Genomic DNA, 17,276 nt, shown 5'->3' on the forward strand with positions numbered 1-17,276 from the left:
ATATATATATATATATATATATATATATATAATATATATTTTTTTTTTTTGTAAATTTTTTTTGAACATGTTATATATATATATATTTTTTTTTTTTTTATATTATATATATAATACATAATTAACTTTTATTTAGTATATATTTATATATATATTGTTATTTGATTATAGAACACCTAATTTAAATTCCCATATAAACTAAATATTTTTTATTTTATACTTTTTAAATTTTTGCTTTAAATTTTATTTAATGAATAATAGTTATCTTTATGAAGAGAAAGATGTATAATATATAATATATAATATATAGGACTCTTTTTTTTCTTTTTATAATAATTATTTTTTTTTATCAGGCTTATTGAGTAAACCACAAATATAAAGTAAAAATAAACTTTATAGGATATAATATATATATATATATATATATTTATATTTATATTTATATTATGTATATAAAGGTATATACGTATTCGTTTTTGTGAATGGAAAAAAAAAAAAATAATAATAATAATAAAATATGTTTGTTTGGACACACATAAATAAATATACAAGCAGATATATTAATAGATATATTTTAAAATTTACAAGATATGAATCCTTACGTTTATGTATGTTAAATTTTACTAGTACTATAAAAAATGAAAATAAGATATATTCAAAAAAAAATTTTAATAATGTTTTAATGCAAAATATAAAAATTACGGAAGATGAGGAAATTATATGTGAACAGTTTTTTTTCTCGAAATATAATTTACCATATGTTTTAAGTAAATAAAGGAAAATATATAAATATATATATGTACATACTTGACATAAATATTGTGTAACGTACACATATATACATATATATATATATATATATATATATATGTGTATATATTTCTATTTTATAGAGATCCCGTTCAGTGATTTGAGATTAATTGACACGTGCAACAATAATCACAATCCAACCATATTAATCCGGAAAGATATGATTTTGTTAAGAACAGGTTTTTTGAGTTGTGTAATTCGATATAACGAATTATGGCTTTTTGAACCTAGGGAACCCCTAGTTATAAAAGCTACCAATTTGATTAAACAAAACTTAAAAATAATATATGAATTTAAAGGAGATATGAGTTTAGGAGTTGAAATTCCATTAAATGAATTGAAGGATGAAAAATGTCAAGAGAATATAAATATGTATGAAAAAAATATAAGAAATGATTTATATAGTACGTATCAGAAGAACATTAGTGATGATATAAATGATGCACATCAAAAGAACATATGTAATGATATAAATAATATATGGAGTAATCACATAAAGTTTGATAAAAAAAGAATAATATCAGGAAATTATAGTAGACTTAATAGAAATAATATATGGGAAAATGACAGAGAAATAAATAAAAAGGATATATTTAATATAAAGGAAAAAAACAATATGAATGAAAATGATGATATATATAATAAAATAAAAATCGTAGAAAAGGAAGAATTAAATAATAATATAAAAACAGATATAAATTACTTAAATGTTGAAAATAATTTTTATAGATATAAAGGGAATATATCATTTGAATTTTTATGTTTAGATATATGTATGCAATTATCTATTAAAGAATATGAAAATTATTTGGATACAATAAATATAACGTTAAGACAGAAAATACAACTTCAACAAAAAAAAGAAGAAAATATTGAAATAAATATGTTAACAAATAATTTATTAAGAGAAATGATGAAAATTAAAAATAAGTTACAGAAATTATCTAATTTATTAAATGCATTACGTAGTAATATTGAAAAAATATTAAAAAATGAAACTGATATGAAAAATATGTATTTAACTACATTAAATAAAATATCGATAAATAAAATAAAAGATTATAGTGACTTAGAAATATTATTAGAAACACATTTACAATTAACAGATGAATTATCAGGAGAATTAGAAAATATGGAAGAAAAAATTACACATTATGAAGAATTAATGAGATTAAATTTAGATTATAATAGAAACAAATTTATTTTATTAAATGCTAAAATTGCATTTTCAACATTATTTTGTTCTATATGTGCTGTAATTACTAGCTTATTTGGTATGAACTTAAAAAATTTTATTGAACATAATGATTACGCATTTTTTATTGTATCCATTTTTATTACCTCATGGTCTATTGTTGGAATATACTTTACCAAAAATATAAATACCCTCTTAAGGTTTTTCGACAAATATAATGTGAAATAATGTAATATATACGGAAATCTATTCACAAGATGTCAAAATGTAGAAGTGGGTGCACACACATATATATATATATATATATATACATAATATATTTTATTATTCATCTCTTTATTGCTTTTATCACTCAAGTGAAAAACATGAAAATATATATTTTGTTATATATTCCCTACTTTATTTGGGATGAATTAAATTTTATCTCTTTTGTCTTACTTTTTTTTTTTTTTTTTTAAATAATTAATAACTATTTTTTGTATTTTTTTAAAACCTTATTAAAGCATATTTTTGAATTTTAAGAAAAGAAAAATATATATTTTTTTTTTAATAACAGTTAATTATGTACAAAAACAATGTTGGAAATATAAAAAATAAAATAAAATATACATATATATATATATATATATATATGTAACATATTTATATGTTTAACATTTCATATTTGAAATTGTTACCCAAAATGTAAACTTTAATTATATGATCACATAAACATATCTTTATATATATATATATATATATATATATATTAAAAAAATTCATATAAACAATGATATCTTATCTGACATATATAACAAATTGATTAATCATATAAACATAATATTTATATACAATATTATATATATATAATATATGGTTTAATCTATATAATTCATGTAACAGTAACATCAAAAAATAAAATAAAATAATATATAAGGAACAAAGAATAAATACAAACATATATACATATATTCATATATTCATATATATATACATATGTAAAAATATTTTCATATTTATTCGTTCATATTAAATTTAGAACAGTATGATAAGAACTCACCTAATTTATGATAAAAGAGCTCAGGATTTTTTTCATCTATATCATTATGGTCAGCATTTTCAACTCCCCAGAATCGAAGTATTGAATCATGTGCATCTAAATGATTGATCTTTTTATTTCTTAAAAACTGTGATTTATTTTTCTGTACTTGTTTTGCAAAATTTTTTTTTACAATTTTTAATAAATATTCAGCATGTTGATAAGGAATATCTCTATCATTCTTACCATGCATAATAAATAAAGGAAGGAGAGGAATATTTTTTAAACGTTTATCATTTTTAAAAACATCAAACCATGGCATTTCTTTTTTATAATTTAAAGGTAGTAATAATCTTAAACCACTATATAAAGGTGATTGTAGAATACAACCACCTACTTTTACATTTTTTAAATTAATTAAATAACAACTAGTAGCTGAACCTAAACTATGCCCATATACAATAATATTTTCTGGTTTTATATTTAAATCTTTAGTTAAGTAATCATATGACATCTTAATACTCTTATAACAATTCTTTTCACTAGGATCTTTATTACTTAATCCATAACCACTATAATCATATGAAAATACATTCACATTGTTACAAGTAACTAGATTTAATAAAAATGGTGTTATATAACCAATATCTGTAGTATTCCCATGTGAATATAATATTGTCTGTTTAGTTAAATCCAAAGGTTTCTTATATAACATTATACCAGATACTTCCGTCGAACCTCTTTTTAGTTTTTTATAATTTATATCGATATTATTTATTTGCATCAATTCTTTAATTTCTTCACGCTGACCATTATGAAAGATGAATTTATTATCATTTTCTAAATTATATCCTTTAATGATTGGAGGAGCAAAGGCCATTTTTTTCACCATGCGTCCCCTGAACCCACTACAAAAAAAAAAAAAAAAAATAATAAATAAATAATATAATATAATATAATATAAAATAAAATGAAATGAAATAATATGAAATAATATGAAATAATATGAATATATGGTATATGGCATATGATATATATATATATATATATATATATGTATATCATAAAAAGAAGGTATATAAATAAAATATCTGTTTATATTTTAATATACATATATTCAGTGTAATAAATATATTCTTTTTAATCTACCATATGGTTATACAACCAAGAATGAAAAAGGTCAATCCAAATCTTCTTCCTCCTGTTGATTCTTCATCATATGCATCCACAAAATTTTTTTTTTCATCATCTTCATCATATTCATAGTCAAATAAATTTTCAAAATATTCTACATCTTTATCATTAGAATATAAGTTATCTTCCTCCTTTTTATCTTCTTTTAAATGTACATACTTAATACATTCACCTAAATCACTATCTTTACTATATGACATAATGTTATATATTTATACACCCGAAAAATATGTAACACTTAAAAAAAAATAAATAATAAGAAATATTTATCTGTAAATATTTGTTGGGTGCTATCAATTATTTCAAAGTTGTTGTACAAAAATATATTTATAATTTTTTATATTATAATAATATATTTTTATATAAACGTGGTAAAAATATTTTTAATATATTACAACAACCATTATTATAAATGAATAATAAATAAAAAAAATTATAATGTATTTCAAAAGCTTAAGAAGATAAATATATATATTACCGACAAAAATATATATTTATACATATATATATATAATATTATAATTAATAATATAGAAATCTATTTTTGTAATAATTTCTATATTATTAAAAGTACTTATATATTAATATTACTTTTTTTTTTTTTGGTTTTAATATTATTAATTTTGAATTACTATAAAAATGATAATATTATTATTATATATATATATATAATTATTTATGAAATTTGGGTTCTATATCGTTTTTTTATATTTTTAATAACATAAAATTATTTTCATATAACATAAAAAATACAAAACAAATAACTTGTTCATATATAATACTAAAAAAAACTATTACCTACTATTTTTGAACAACTACATTATTATTATTAAATAATGTTATATTTATAACATATATATTATATATATTATAAAATAAAACCTATTTATATAATTATATTAACTTTATTATTATTTAATTTAGAGAAAAAAAAAAAAAAAAAAAAACTTTGAATATTCTTAATTTTTTAGATAAATTTACATATATTTTTTTATTTATTTATCAAATCTAAAATAATTACATTTATAGTTTCATAAAGATTTTATTATATATTTCATGCATAAATACATATACTTTTTTATATTATAAATAAATTTTATATAGAGATTGAAATAATACATTTTTTTCAAGCAACTTTTTTAATAAATAAATAAATATATATATATATATATATATATATATTATAATATATTTATTATTATCATATATTTTATGTTTTATTAGGAACAATACAATCCCCATTGTTTATGAGAGAGTTATATTTTTCACATGTCCATGATAAATATTATAATAATAAAAAGATTATTATTATGTTGAAAATTATTCATTTTTAATGAAATATATATGTATATTTATTTATTCATTCATTTTTTTATTTTTTATATTTATATATTATAAGTTATAAAGTGTTTGATAAGAAAATTCAAATACCTCACTTTATAATTATTAAAACAAAACCAAGTTCTTTCTTTAAGGTAAAAATGATATAATAAGAAATTTCATTCTTCATATATTTTTGTAGGTATAATTTTCATACCAACCAGATACATATATAATAATAAGTTCCTTCCCTTATATTATATACTGATATAAAATAAAATAAAATAATAATATTATAAATTTTTTATGGTATATTAAAATTATATAAGTACTACATATGTATATTATTAATATAATATAATATATATATATATATTTATATTTATTTATTTATATGTATATATTTTGGTGGAAAAGGACGCTTAAGGTAATTGTTTAATAAAAATGTTCCAAGTTCAAAAGTGGATTTACACAATTAAATTTATTATGTAAATATATGTGGAGCTAAATATTATTATGCTTGAATAATTACATATATAATATTATATTATATTATATTATATATATCATCGCATTATTTTATTATTATATATATTTTTTTTTATTTATTTATTTTTATTTATTTTTATTTATTTTTTCCTTTTTTGTTTGAATGAATATTTTTGGCTTGCTTCTTTTAAATTTATTGATTAATGTAATATTTATACTTTGTAATATAAAAAGAAAAAATAAATTTTTAAAAAGGCAATTATGTTCAAATGAATTGAAACATTTGAAATACAAAAATGATAATATGATAAGAAAAGGTATACTTAATTATAAATATAAATATAGATTTTTCTACATAATAATAAAAAAAAGTTATAGTAATAAAATTAAAAGAAAAAATAAAATAAAGCAAATAGGAATGATGGAAAATATCAATAATATGAATAATATGAATAATATCAATAATATCAATAATATGAATAATATCAATAATATGAATAATAGCAATAATATGAATAATAGCAATAATATGAATAATAGCAATAATATGAATAATAGCGATAATATGAATAATATGAATAATATTAATGATAATAATAAATGGAGATGTTTAAGTAGTAGCAATAATATTTCAAGTAATATGATGGGGAACACATTTTACGAAAATGTATATATAAATTACCTAAAAGATTATATAATAGATGAAAAAGAAAAGGCTATGGAAAAAAATATTGCAAAGGACGAGGTACAAAAAAAGGATAGAATATATTTTCCAAATAGTAATAATATGTTAAATGTTAAAGATATAGAAAATGTTATACATGAAAGGATAAGAAAAGAAGAAGAAAATTTATTTGAGTTTTTAAAAAGTGTAAATGAGAGATACAATTTAAATTGTACATTACGGGTTGTCGGTGGTTGGGTTAGAGACAAATTCTTAAATATTACTAATGATGATATAGATATAACAGTCGATAATATGAAAGGTGCTGAATTTTGTAATTATATTAAAGAATATATAAAAGAGAAAGAAAATAAGAATTTTAATTTTGGAATTATTAAAATAAATTCAGATCAATCAAAACATTTAGAAACATCAAGCTTTAATTTATTTAATTTTCAAGTAGATATTGTAAATTTAAGAAATGAAAAATATACAGAAGAAAGTCGAATACCAGAAATTGTTATAGGAACACCAGAAGAAGATGCTTTAAGAAGAGATTTTACAGTGAATTCCTTATTTTATAATTTAAAAAATAAAAAGGTTGAAGATTATACTGGAAAAGGTATATTCCATTTAAAAAATCATATTATTAGTACTCCACTAGAACCACTTGCTACTTTTCTTGATGATCCTTTAAGAATTGTTAGATGTATACGTTTTTGTGGATTCTTTAATTTCTTCTTAGAAAAATCCATTTTTAATGTTTTAAAAAATGAAGATATTAAAAGAGCATTTACGAAAAAAATATCCAAAAGTAGATTATCATCAGAAATTGTAAAAATTTTTTCATCCAAATGTAGAAATGTTATTTTATCTTTAACATTATTGAATTATAGTTCCTACTCCTCTAAAATATTTCAGTTACCATCAAATTATTTTGTAAAAGATGAAGAACTCTTTGAAAAACTTAAAAAGAAGGATAAAATAAACAAAGGAATTGTAACACAAGCACAACATTATCATACTAATGATAGTGTTGATGATCAACATGTAGATAATCTAAATGATATAAATTATGTTTCTTCAAATAATAATATAAATAATAAAAAAATTCATATACAGAATGTAGAAAATAGCAACATTTGTAATAATTCTAGTAATATTATTTCATCAAATGATCTAATACAAAATAAAGTGAATAATGTTTCTGAACAATCTGATATAAATAAGGAAGATAAAAATAATCAATGTAATAATGTAATGAATGTACAAAATAACCATAAACAAAATTTTGAAGAAAAATGGCTTTTTGATGGACTTAGTTATTTAAAATTTTTTAAAGAAATAGAAAAAAATAACCTTTTAAAAGAAACATTTAATAATTTAGATTATAAAGAAAATATTAATTATATACAATTATGTTTATTTTTATTACCATTAAAAAATCATTTTTTATATATAAAAAATGGTAAAACAGAATATGTGGTTGAATATATAATTAGAGAATCTTTAAAGTTTCCATTAAAATATTCCAAATTTTGTGTACACATTTTTGAGGGTTTTACTCATTTATATAATTTATATAAAACCATAGATGTTCTTAATTTTTTAAAAAATAAAAATTATCAAGAAGAACATAATATACAAATTAAAGGTCAAACTGTTTTATGTTTAAAAAAAATTGGGGATAAATGGAATTTTGTATTTCTAATCTTTTATATTTTTCATAAATTTAATGAATTAAATAAAAATTATATAACATCTATAACAACTAATAATATATGCTTATCTGATTTTGTTGCTAAATTGTATCAATATATTTTTAAATTTAATTTACAAGAGTCTTACAACATGAAGCCTTTTTTGAAATGGCCTGATATTAAGCACAACTTCCCTAATATTTCACCCAACCAAATAAATGAAGTCTATGAGCAAATAGTAAGAATGAAATGAAAAATATAAATGTTTATATGTATGTATTTATAAAATATGTGTAACAATTATATTTTTTCACTTTATTTTATTTTATTTTATCTTTTTTTTTTTTTTTTTTACCTTGCAGATTAAATTTATGGCTATTCATGGTGAAAATGAAAAAGAGTGTATTGAATATTTAAAACAACATTTTACAAAATGATCGCAAGATTAATATAAGGAGAAATGTTTATATATATATATATATATATATCATATATTCATATTATTTTATTTTTTTTTTATTTTTTTTATTTTATTTTTTTAATTTTTTTTATTTTATTTTTTTAATTTTTTTTATTTTATTTTTTTTTTTTTGTGTACAAAAATATATTTTTGTACGTATGTTTTTATTTTGATTGTTAATTATTACAAATTAAACAGAAAAAAAAAGTAATGTACAATTTTAAAATATTTCTGTTTTAGCTTTAATTATTTTTTCTTCTTCTTCCTTTAACTTTTCCATGTCCTATAAAAACATAAGAAAAATTTATAAATATAACACCTTTGAACACATCAAAGAAGAACATCATATATATGTATGTATATATGTATGTATATATGTATGTATATATGTATGTATATATGTATGTATATATGTATGTATGTATATATGTATGTATGTATATATGTATATATATAGTTACATATCAATTTTTTTTTTTTTACCTTATCATTAACACTTAACGATATCACCTTGTTGCAAATTTTTACAAAATCATCATGCGTATTCACTTTCCCTTTGGATTGAATTTCAAAACATAATTTATTAATTTCTTCTTGTGATAAATAAATATAATTTCCTTTTTCATCTAACACCCCATTTATCATATCTTGTTCTTCAAGTTCCTCGAGCTTTTCCCTGATATCCTATATATAAATAAGTATATAGGAATATGAACATTTATAGATTATATAAACAAATGCATTATCATGATATTATAAAAAAAATTTATACAAAAAATTGGATGAAATGATACTACAAATAGGAGCAAATTGTATATATAATATGTTGAAATAATAAAAAAAAAATAATAAATAAATGATTATCTGATCGTTAATGTTCTATTTTTTTACGTCGGTGGTAGTTTGAAATTTCACTGATAATTCTGTTATATTAACATATTTTTTTAATTTTATAAAGTTTAAAAAACAAGATAACAAGACGTCTGATGAGAGCCAGTCATCCGCGTATTTCTTAGTTATGACCTGAGACTATATAAAAAAAAGAGATAATAAATATTATACATATATATATATATATATATATATATATATATATATATATACATATGTATATATTTTTTTTTTAATGTTCTTATGGGATTCTGACCTTCCACTTTTTGAGGTCCTTCGAGTTTCTTTTTATATCATCGGAATGCTAAAAAAAAAATAAAATAAAAATTATCAAATATATATATATATATGTATATATTTATTTATTTGTTTAACAGTCTTATTACCTTTAACATATCTATGCTTGTCTTATGTTTGGCATATTCAAATATGCGCTCTTTTAAAATCATATCATTCCTATCAAAATATTCACCTACATAATTTCCATGTTCTCTTTCCTTATTTTCTTCCAACATTTCTTCTCCTATATTAGAATTGTATATTTTTCCTTTTATGTTATTTTTTAATTTGGATACTTCATTTAATTCTTTAAATTCATCTATTAAATTATTTTGTAATTGATTTATTTCACTATCTTTCATATTCATTTGAAATTTATATTTTTCCTTGAGGTTTTTGAAATCATATAATTTCCAATCTTCATCGTCTTTTATTTTTTCTTCTTCTCTTATTGTATACATATCATTCATATTATTTTTTTTTTGATCTTCTATTTCTTTTTCACTCTTAACAAAATATTCTCTTAACGTTTTCATATATTTTGTTTTCTCATTAATTGAATTATCTAATTTATCATTGCATATATTTTTATTTTCTTCTTGATTGTCTTTTTCGTATAGTTCATTATTTGTACTGTCATAATTTTTATTATTAATTATATTAACATCATAAATTTTATTATAATTATTTATATTATTCATATTTTCTATATTGTTCATATTATCCATATTTTCTATATATTTCGTATTATTCATATTATCTATATTGTTCATATTATTCATATTATCCATATTTTCTATATTTTTCGTATTATCCATATTTTCTATATTTTTCATATTATTAATATTTTCTATATATTTCGTATTATTCATATTATCTATATTGTTCATATTATTCACATTTTCTATATGTTTCGTATTATTCATATTTTCTATATGTTTCGTATTATTCATATTATCTATATTGTTCATATTATTAATATTTTCTATATGTTTCGTATTATCCATATTATCTATATGTTTCGTATTATCCATATTATCTATATTGCTCATATTATTCATATTTTCTATATTTTTCATATTATTCATATTTTCTATATTGCTCCTATTATTCACATTTTCTATATTTTTCATATTATTAATATTTTCTATATGTTTGGTATTATCCATATTATCTATATTGTTCATATTATTCACATTTTCTATATGTTTCGTATTATTCACATTTTCTATATGTTTCGTATTATTCATATTATCTATATTGTTCATATTATTCACATTTTCTATATTTTTCATATTATTAATATTTTCTATATTGTTCACATTTTCTATATTTTTCATATTATTAATATTTTCTATATGTTTGGTATTATCCATATTATCTATATTGTTCATATTATTAACATTTTCTATATTTTTCGTGTTATCCATATTTTTTCTTATGTTATCCTTTTTAAAATTATCATACTTAATATCATTTCTTTTATTTTCTTTATGTATATGATTGTTTCTTTCGTTACAATTATATACTTTATCTTCATTATCCATTTTTATATTGTTATTATTTATAAAATCACTTTTTTCTTCTTGTTCATTTATATTAATAGTATATTCAGTTTTTCTTTCATTTATATTATATAAATTATTTGTATATGTTATTTTTCTATTCATTTTATGTATATTTTTTTCTTCCTTGTGAATGACCATTTTCATATTATCACTTATATTATTATTTACATTAGACATATTCATTGTATCTCTTATTATCATACTTATATTATCTTTATTTTCATTATCATAAAATTTATATTCTTTATGCTTATCACTTCCTTTTATACTTATATCATTCGTATTGTTTTTTCCTGTTTCATTTAAATTATCGATTGTATTATTGGTTTTTTCATATATATTATTATTTATATTGTATGGTTGTATATTTTTAATATTATGTACACTTATATTTTTTTCTTTATTGAAATTATATGTATTTTCAGTCATTCTTCTATTCATATCATCCTTTTCTCTTTCATTTATATTATATGTATTTTCACTTTTCCTTTTATTCATATTATTTATATTGTTCTTTTTTTTCTCATTCAACATATATATGTTGTCTTCATCAATTTTACATTTACTTAAATTATAAATATTATAAGAATCCATTGTTCTTTTAATAATATCAAAAACTTTATTTATACCACTTTTCCTTTTATTCTCATTATTTTTTTCGTTATCATCATATTTAATTTTATGTGTATCACTCATTTGTTTATCTACACCTTTAATTTTAGTTACATCACACATATGATCATCATCACATTCAATTTTATAAATATCACTTTGTTTTTTTATGTTTTCATTAATATTATTAGAATTTACCATTAAACTACTTTTGTTATTTATATTTTCTATGTTTTTTTTTATATTTTCGATATTTTTTATATTTTCCATATTTTTTATATTTTCCATATTTTTTATATATTCCATATTTTTTATATTTTCTATATTTTCTATATGTTTCATATTTTTTATATTTTCTATATTTTCTATATTTTCTATATGTTCCATGTTCTCTATATTACTTTCATTATGATTTATTTGACGTAAGTCATATATTTCACTTATTCGTTTATTTATATTTTCTTTATCATTAATAAAATCACATTCTTTTTTATTCATATTATCTAAATTATTTATATTATTATACATAGAACAATTTCTTCCACCATTTTCATTTACTATATATGTATAATCGTGTCCTTTATAATTATTATTACTTTTTTTATTACTAATACGATAAACTTTATTTAAACTATTTATATGTTCATTCATATTATTTATATTATCATTTTCCCCTTGAGTAATAATTTCAGGCTTTCTATATAAACTACTTTTTGTATTTTTTTTTTCACTATTATTATATACATCATATAATATATCATTCTCTCCTTTATTAATATCCTTTATGTTATATACGTTACTCTTTCTTTCATATAAATAATGTTCGTTAATAAGAGATGTGTGTTTTCTTTCATTTACATATTCAACAACATCACTATTATTATTATTATTATTATTATTATATTTATCATTTTTTTTAATTATATTATCTGTCATATATTCATTATCCATGTATCTTTTATCCATATAGCTTTTATCCGTATTACTTTTATTCACATTTATTTTATCCACATTGTTATTATTATCAATATTTTTAATTTCATTTTTTACATTGTGCATATTGTTCTCATCATTCATCTTATTAATAGTACTTCGTCTAACATTATTATCCTTATAAATATTAATATTACTCTCTTTTTTTTGATCTCTCTTATTATACATATTATACATAACACTTATATTATAATCTTCATATTTTTTTTCTCTTATAATATCTTCTGCATTATTCGTATCACTATATTTTTTATTTGTAATATGTATATTATCTACATAACTTTTCCTTTTATCCATATTTTGAATAGTATCCATGTCAATTCTCTCTTTGCTTTTATCTCTTATATTATATATATCATTAATTTGATAAGCACTACTTTTCCTTCTATTCTCATCATATACAATGTCTCTCTCTCTTTTACTATCTCGTTCCTTCTTGTTATAAGAACTATTTCTTTTACTAACATTTTTTATACTGTTAACATAAATATCTGCTTTATTCAAATTATTTATTTCAATATTATCGCTTTTTCTTTTATTTTCATATTCTACCATGTTAGATTGATTTTCTCGTATTCTAAAATTGTCTATATTACTAGTGCAACTTTCTCGTTTATTTAAATTACTTATTTCAATACTCTCTTTTTCTCTCTTATTATAATAACTCTCCTTTATACTAACATTATCTATATTGTTAATGTATTTTTCTCCTTTATTTAAATATTGTCCTTGTTTATAATCATATTTTCTATTACTAATATTTTCTATATCGTTAGAATCCACTTCCATTTTATTTACGTATGCTTCTTCGTTTGATTCATATTCTTCCTTATTCGCATTTTCTATATTTTTAGTATCACTTTCCTCTTTTTCCGTACCTTCAACATTGTTAAGAGGGCTTTCCTTTTTAATAACATCTTTTACATTGTTCCCATAACTCTCGTTTTTATTCACATCTTTTATATTTTCCAAATAACTTTCCTTTTTATTTATATAAATATGGTTAGTATTACTTTCTCGTTTATCCATATCTTCGTCATTATTAGTATAAATTTCTCTTTTGTCTTCATTTTCTATATTGTCATAGTATCTTCCTCCTTTCTTATTAATATCATTTATTTTTATGGGATCAAATTTTGTTGGATTAATATATAAAACGTTGGAATGCCTTTCTATTTTATTACCATTCTCTATATCATTACTATCAATTTTATTTTCTTTCACATTGTCTACTTTAATAGATGTTCTTTCGTTTTCATTAATCTCGAAAATATTAGAATACATCTCCGTTTTATTATCATTTATTTTTATATCATTAGAATCGCTCTTAGTTTTTTTCATATCATTAATTTTAATAATACTTTCTCGTTTATTAATGTTTAAAATATGGGAATATCTTTCCCTTTTATCTTCAACATTTATACAATTATTAATATCAACATTATTTTTGTTCCCATTATCCAGGTTAATAGAAGTCCTTTCCTTGGTATTATCAACATTTATATAATTATTAATATCAACATTATTTTTGTTCCCATTATCCAGATTAATAGAAGTTTTTTCCTTTGTATTATCAACATTTATATAATTATTAATATCAACATTATTTTTATTCATATTGTCCATATTGATAGAAGTTTTTTCCCTTTTATTCTCATATTGTAAATCATTCGAATTATACTCACTTTTTTGTATATCATATATTTTAAAAGTACTTTCTCTTTTATCAGCACCTAAAATATTGTTATTATTTTCCCCTTTACTATTATATTCTTTATTATTAAGATAATTTGTACTATTGTTTATATCTTCCATATAAATAGAAGTACTTTTCCTTTTATCCTCACATTTAATACCATTAGTATGTTTATTATTTTTGTTAATGTCATTTATTTTAATGACAGTTTCTCTTTTATCTAAACCTAAAATATTTGTGCATCTTTCCATTTTATTTTCATTTTCTATATCATTAGAGTCACGCGTACTTTTGTTCGTATAATCCATATTGTTAGAAGGATCTTCCCTTGTATTTTCCCTTTGCATATTATGATTTATGTAACTTTTTTTTTTTATACTTACATTATCCACCTCCTTATCATATTCACTTTTTTTTCTGTCCATTATATTAGGTATGTCCATAGAATTTCTTGTTATATTTGTATTAGATGTAATATCACATATGAAACTTTCTATTCCATTTTCAATTTTTTTATTTGCCTGCATATTTTCATAATCACTATTTTGTAACTCTTGTTTCGTACTATTGGAAGGGTCATCTATATTTTTAATGGCAGTTATAGAGTTTTCTAAATTGTTATTGGAAATAGGTAGGATTCTTTTTATATCTTCTACTAAAACATTTGATAGTTTTGGATGCTGATTATTGGATATATTAATATTTATAGAATCATAAGATATTTCATTAGTTTTTTTAGGTCCAATATTTTGTTCATTCTTTTTATTCTGGTCATTCTTTTTATTCTGGTCATTCTTTTCATTATGATAATTTTGTTCATTTTGTTCATTTTGTTCATTCTTTTCATTTTGTTCATTTTGTTCATTCTTTTCATTCTGGTCATTCTTTTCATTCTTTTCATTCTGGTCATTCTTTTCATTCTTTCCATTTTGTTCATTTTTCTTTGTATCTATTTTAAATGATTCCTTTTTATGATCAGAACTTTGTTTTTGATTAACATTAATGATATTATTATTTATATTTTGTTCGTTATTCTTAAGTAAAAAATTTTCTCCATTTTTTGAGTGAACAATACTATCTTTTAACTTTTTATTCTCTTCATAAATGTTGGTTTCATTATAATTAAAATTTTTTGTTTTTTCTTCTGTAGGTCGATTATTTTTTATACTATCCAAAGTATTATATAATGTATTATTTTTTATTATTTCATTGGTGTGATGAATATTTTTATCTTTTTCTAATGACATATCTTCATAATTGTAATTAAAAATATCATTATGATTCTTATTATCATTATTACAATTATTGTAATCGTTTTTTTCAATTTCGCAAATATTATTATCCTCCTGATTATTATCATTATTATTATGATTCTCTAATAATAGATTATTTTCCTTACACAATTCATATTTTTTAAGTTCACTATCCAAGGTATTTCTTATATTAGATTTGTTGATATTTTCATCATCATGTTTTTTACTTAATATGTTATCATTTGATTTATTTTCCTTTTCATCATATTTGTCACTCTTTGTTTTTTCAATTATTATATTTTCTTCTTCATTTATAAGTTGTAGATTTTCTTCTTTCTTTAAAATATTTTTTAGTTCTTTATCTATTATATGTAATTCTTGCTTAATATTTTCTAAGCCTTCATTTAGTTTTAAATATATTGTAACTTTTTTTTTATTTATTTTATAAGTCTTTTCATCAAGGTTTTTATTATGATTACTGCAGATACTACTTTCCTCACTTTTGTTATATATATCATTTTCTAATTCGTAAATATTTTCTACAGATTTTGGATCATTTGAAAATATATTGAGAATATCAAAATTTTCTTCCTCATCAAAAGTTGAATCTTTCTCTTTTCTTTCGTATGAAGTTTTGTACGAATCTGGATCATTAACCTTTTTAATATTTCTAAGGAGAACAAAAAAAAAAATATATATATATAAACACATATATATATATATATATTTATTTATTTATAATGTTCCCACATGGACTTACCTATATAAAAATGTAGAGAAGAAAACTAGTAATATATTTATAATTATAAATGTTATACTAAAATTAATAGACAATTCAATTTTAAAATATTCTAATATTTGGAAAAATTTATTCATTTTTAAATAAATGTTTTTATTATATACATATCAATGTAATATTATTTACTTTTTTAGAAAGTAAATATCGCACGCTTTAATAATTATTAAAAGAATAACAAAAATAATTCTTTATTTTTATTCATAAATATTTCATACTATGTGAAGATCATAGACAAGGAAAAATTACATAATAAAAGGAACATAACATGTGATAAAAAAAAAATATATGTATGTATATATATATATATATATATATATATATATATTTATTTATTT

The 17,276-nt window shown here is 19.0% G+C and overlaps 4 protein-coding genes across 4 annotated transcripts; 2 read left to right on the forward strand and 2 right to left on the reverse strand.

Moving 5' to 3' along the window:
- Positions 1-517: 517 nt before the first annotated feature.
- On the forward strand, positions 518-2,233 carry PRSY57_1118700 (metal ion channel - Mg2+, Co2+ and Ni2+; the record flags this gene model as incomplete). The annotated part of the gene is made up of 2 exons (XM_012908151.2): positions 518-767; positions 894-2,233. The coding sequence occupies 2 exons, from the start codon at positions 518-520 to the stop codon at positions 2,231-2,233; spliced, it is 1,590 nt and encodes a 529-aa protein (XP_012763605.2).
- Positions 2,234-3,000: 767 nt separating this feature from the next.
- PRSY57_1118800 (alpha/beta hydrolase fold domain containing protein, putative) lies at positions 3,001-4,417 on the reverse strand (the record flags this gene model as incomplete). The annotated part of the gene is made up of 2 exons (XM_012908152.2): positions 3,001-3,931; positions 4,173-4,417. 2 exons carry the CDS (start codon positions 4,415-4,417, stop codon positions 3,001-3,003), a joined length of 1,176 nt encoding a protein of 391 aa, XP_012763606.2.
- Positions 4,418-6,189: 1,772 nt separating this feature from the next.
- Positions 6,190-8,827, forward strand: PRSY57_1118900 (tRNA nucleotidyltransferase, putative; the record flags this gene model as incomplete). The annotated part of the gene is made up of 2 exons (XM_012908153.2): positions 6,190-8,628; positions 8,753-8,827. The coding sequence occupies 2 exons, from the start codon at positions 6,190-6,192 to the stop codon at positions 8,825-8,827; spliced, it is 2,514 nt and encodes an 837-aa protein (XP_012763607.2).
- A 243-nt stretch (positions 8,828-9,070) lies between these two features.
- Positions 9,071-17,018, reverse strand: PRSY57_1119000 (hypothetical protein; the record flags this gene model as incomplete). Its single annotated transcript, XM_020114948.1, has 6 exons — positions 9,071-9,133; positions 9,334-9,534; positions 9,742-9,879; positions 9,998-10,045; positions 10,128-16,812; positions 16,903-17,018. The coding sequence occupies 6 exons, from the start codon at positions 17,016-17,018 to the stop codon at positions 9,071-9,073; spliced, it is 7,251 nt and encodes a 2,416-aa protein (XP_019970317.1).
- Positions 17,019-17,276: the final 258 nt, after the last annotated feature.

The sequence above is a fragment of the Plasmodium reichenowi genome, chromosome 11 (assembly GCF_001601855.1).
Source record: "Plasmodium reichenowi strain SY57 chromosome 11, whole genome shotgun sequence".
Taxonomy (NCBI): Eukaryota; Apicomplexa; class Aconoidasida; order Haemosporida; family Plasmodiidae; genus Plasmodium; species Plasmodium reichenowi.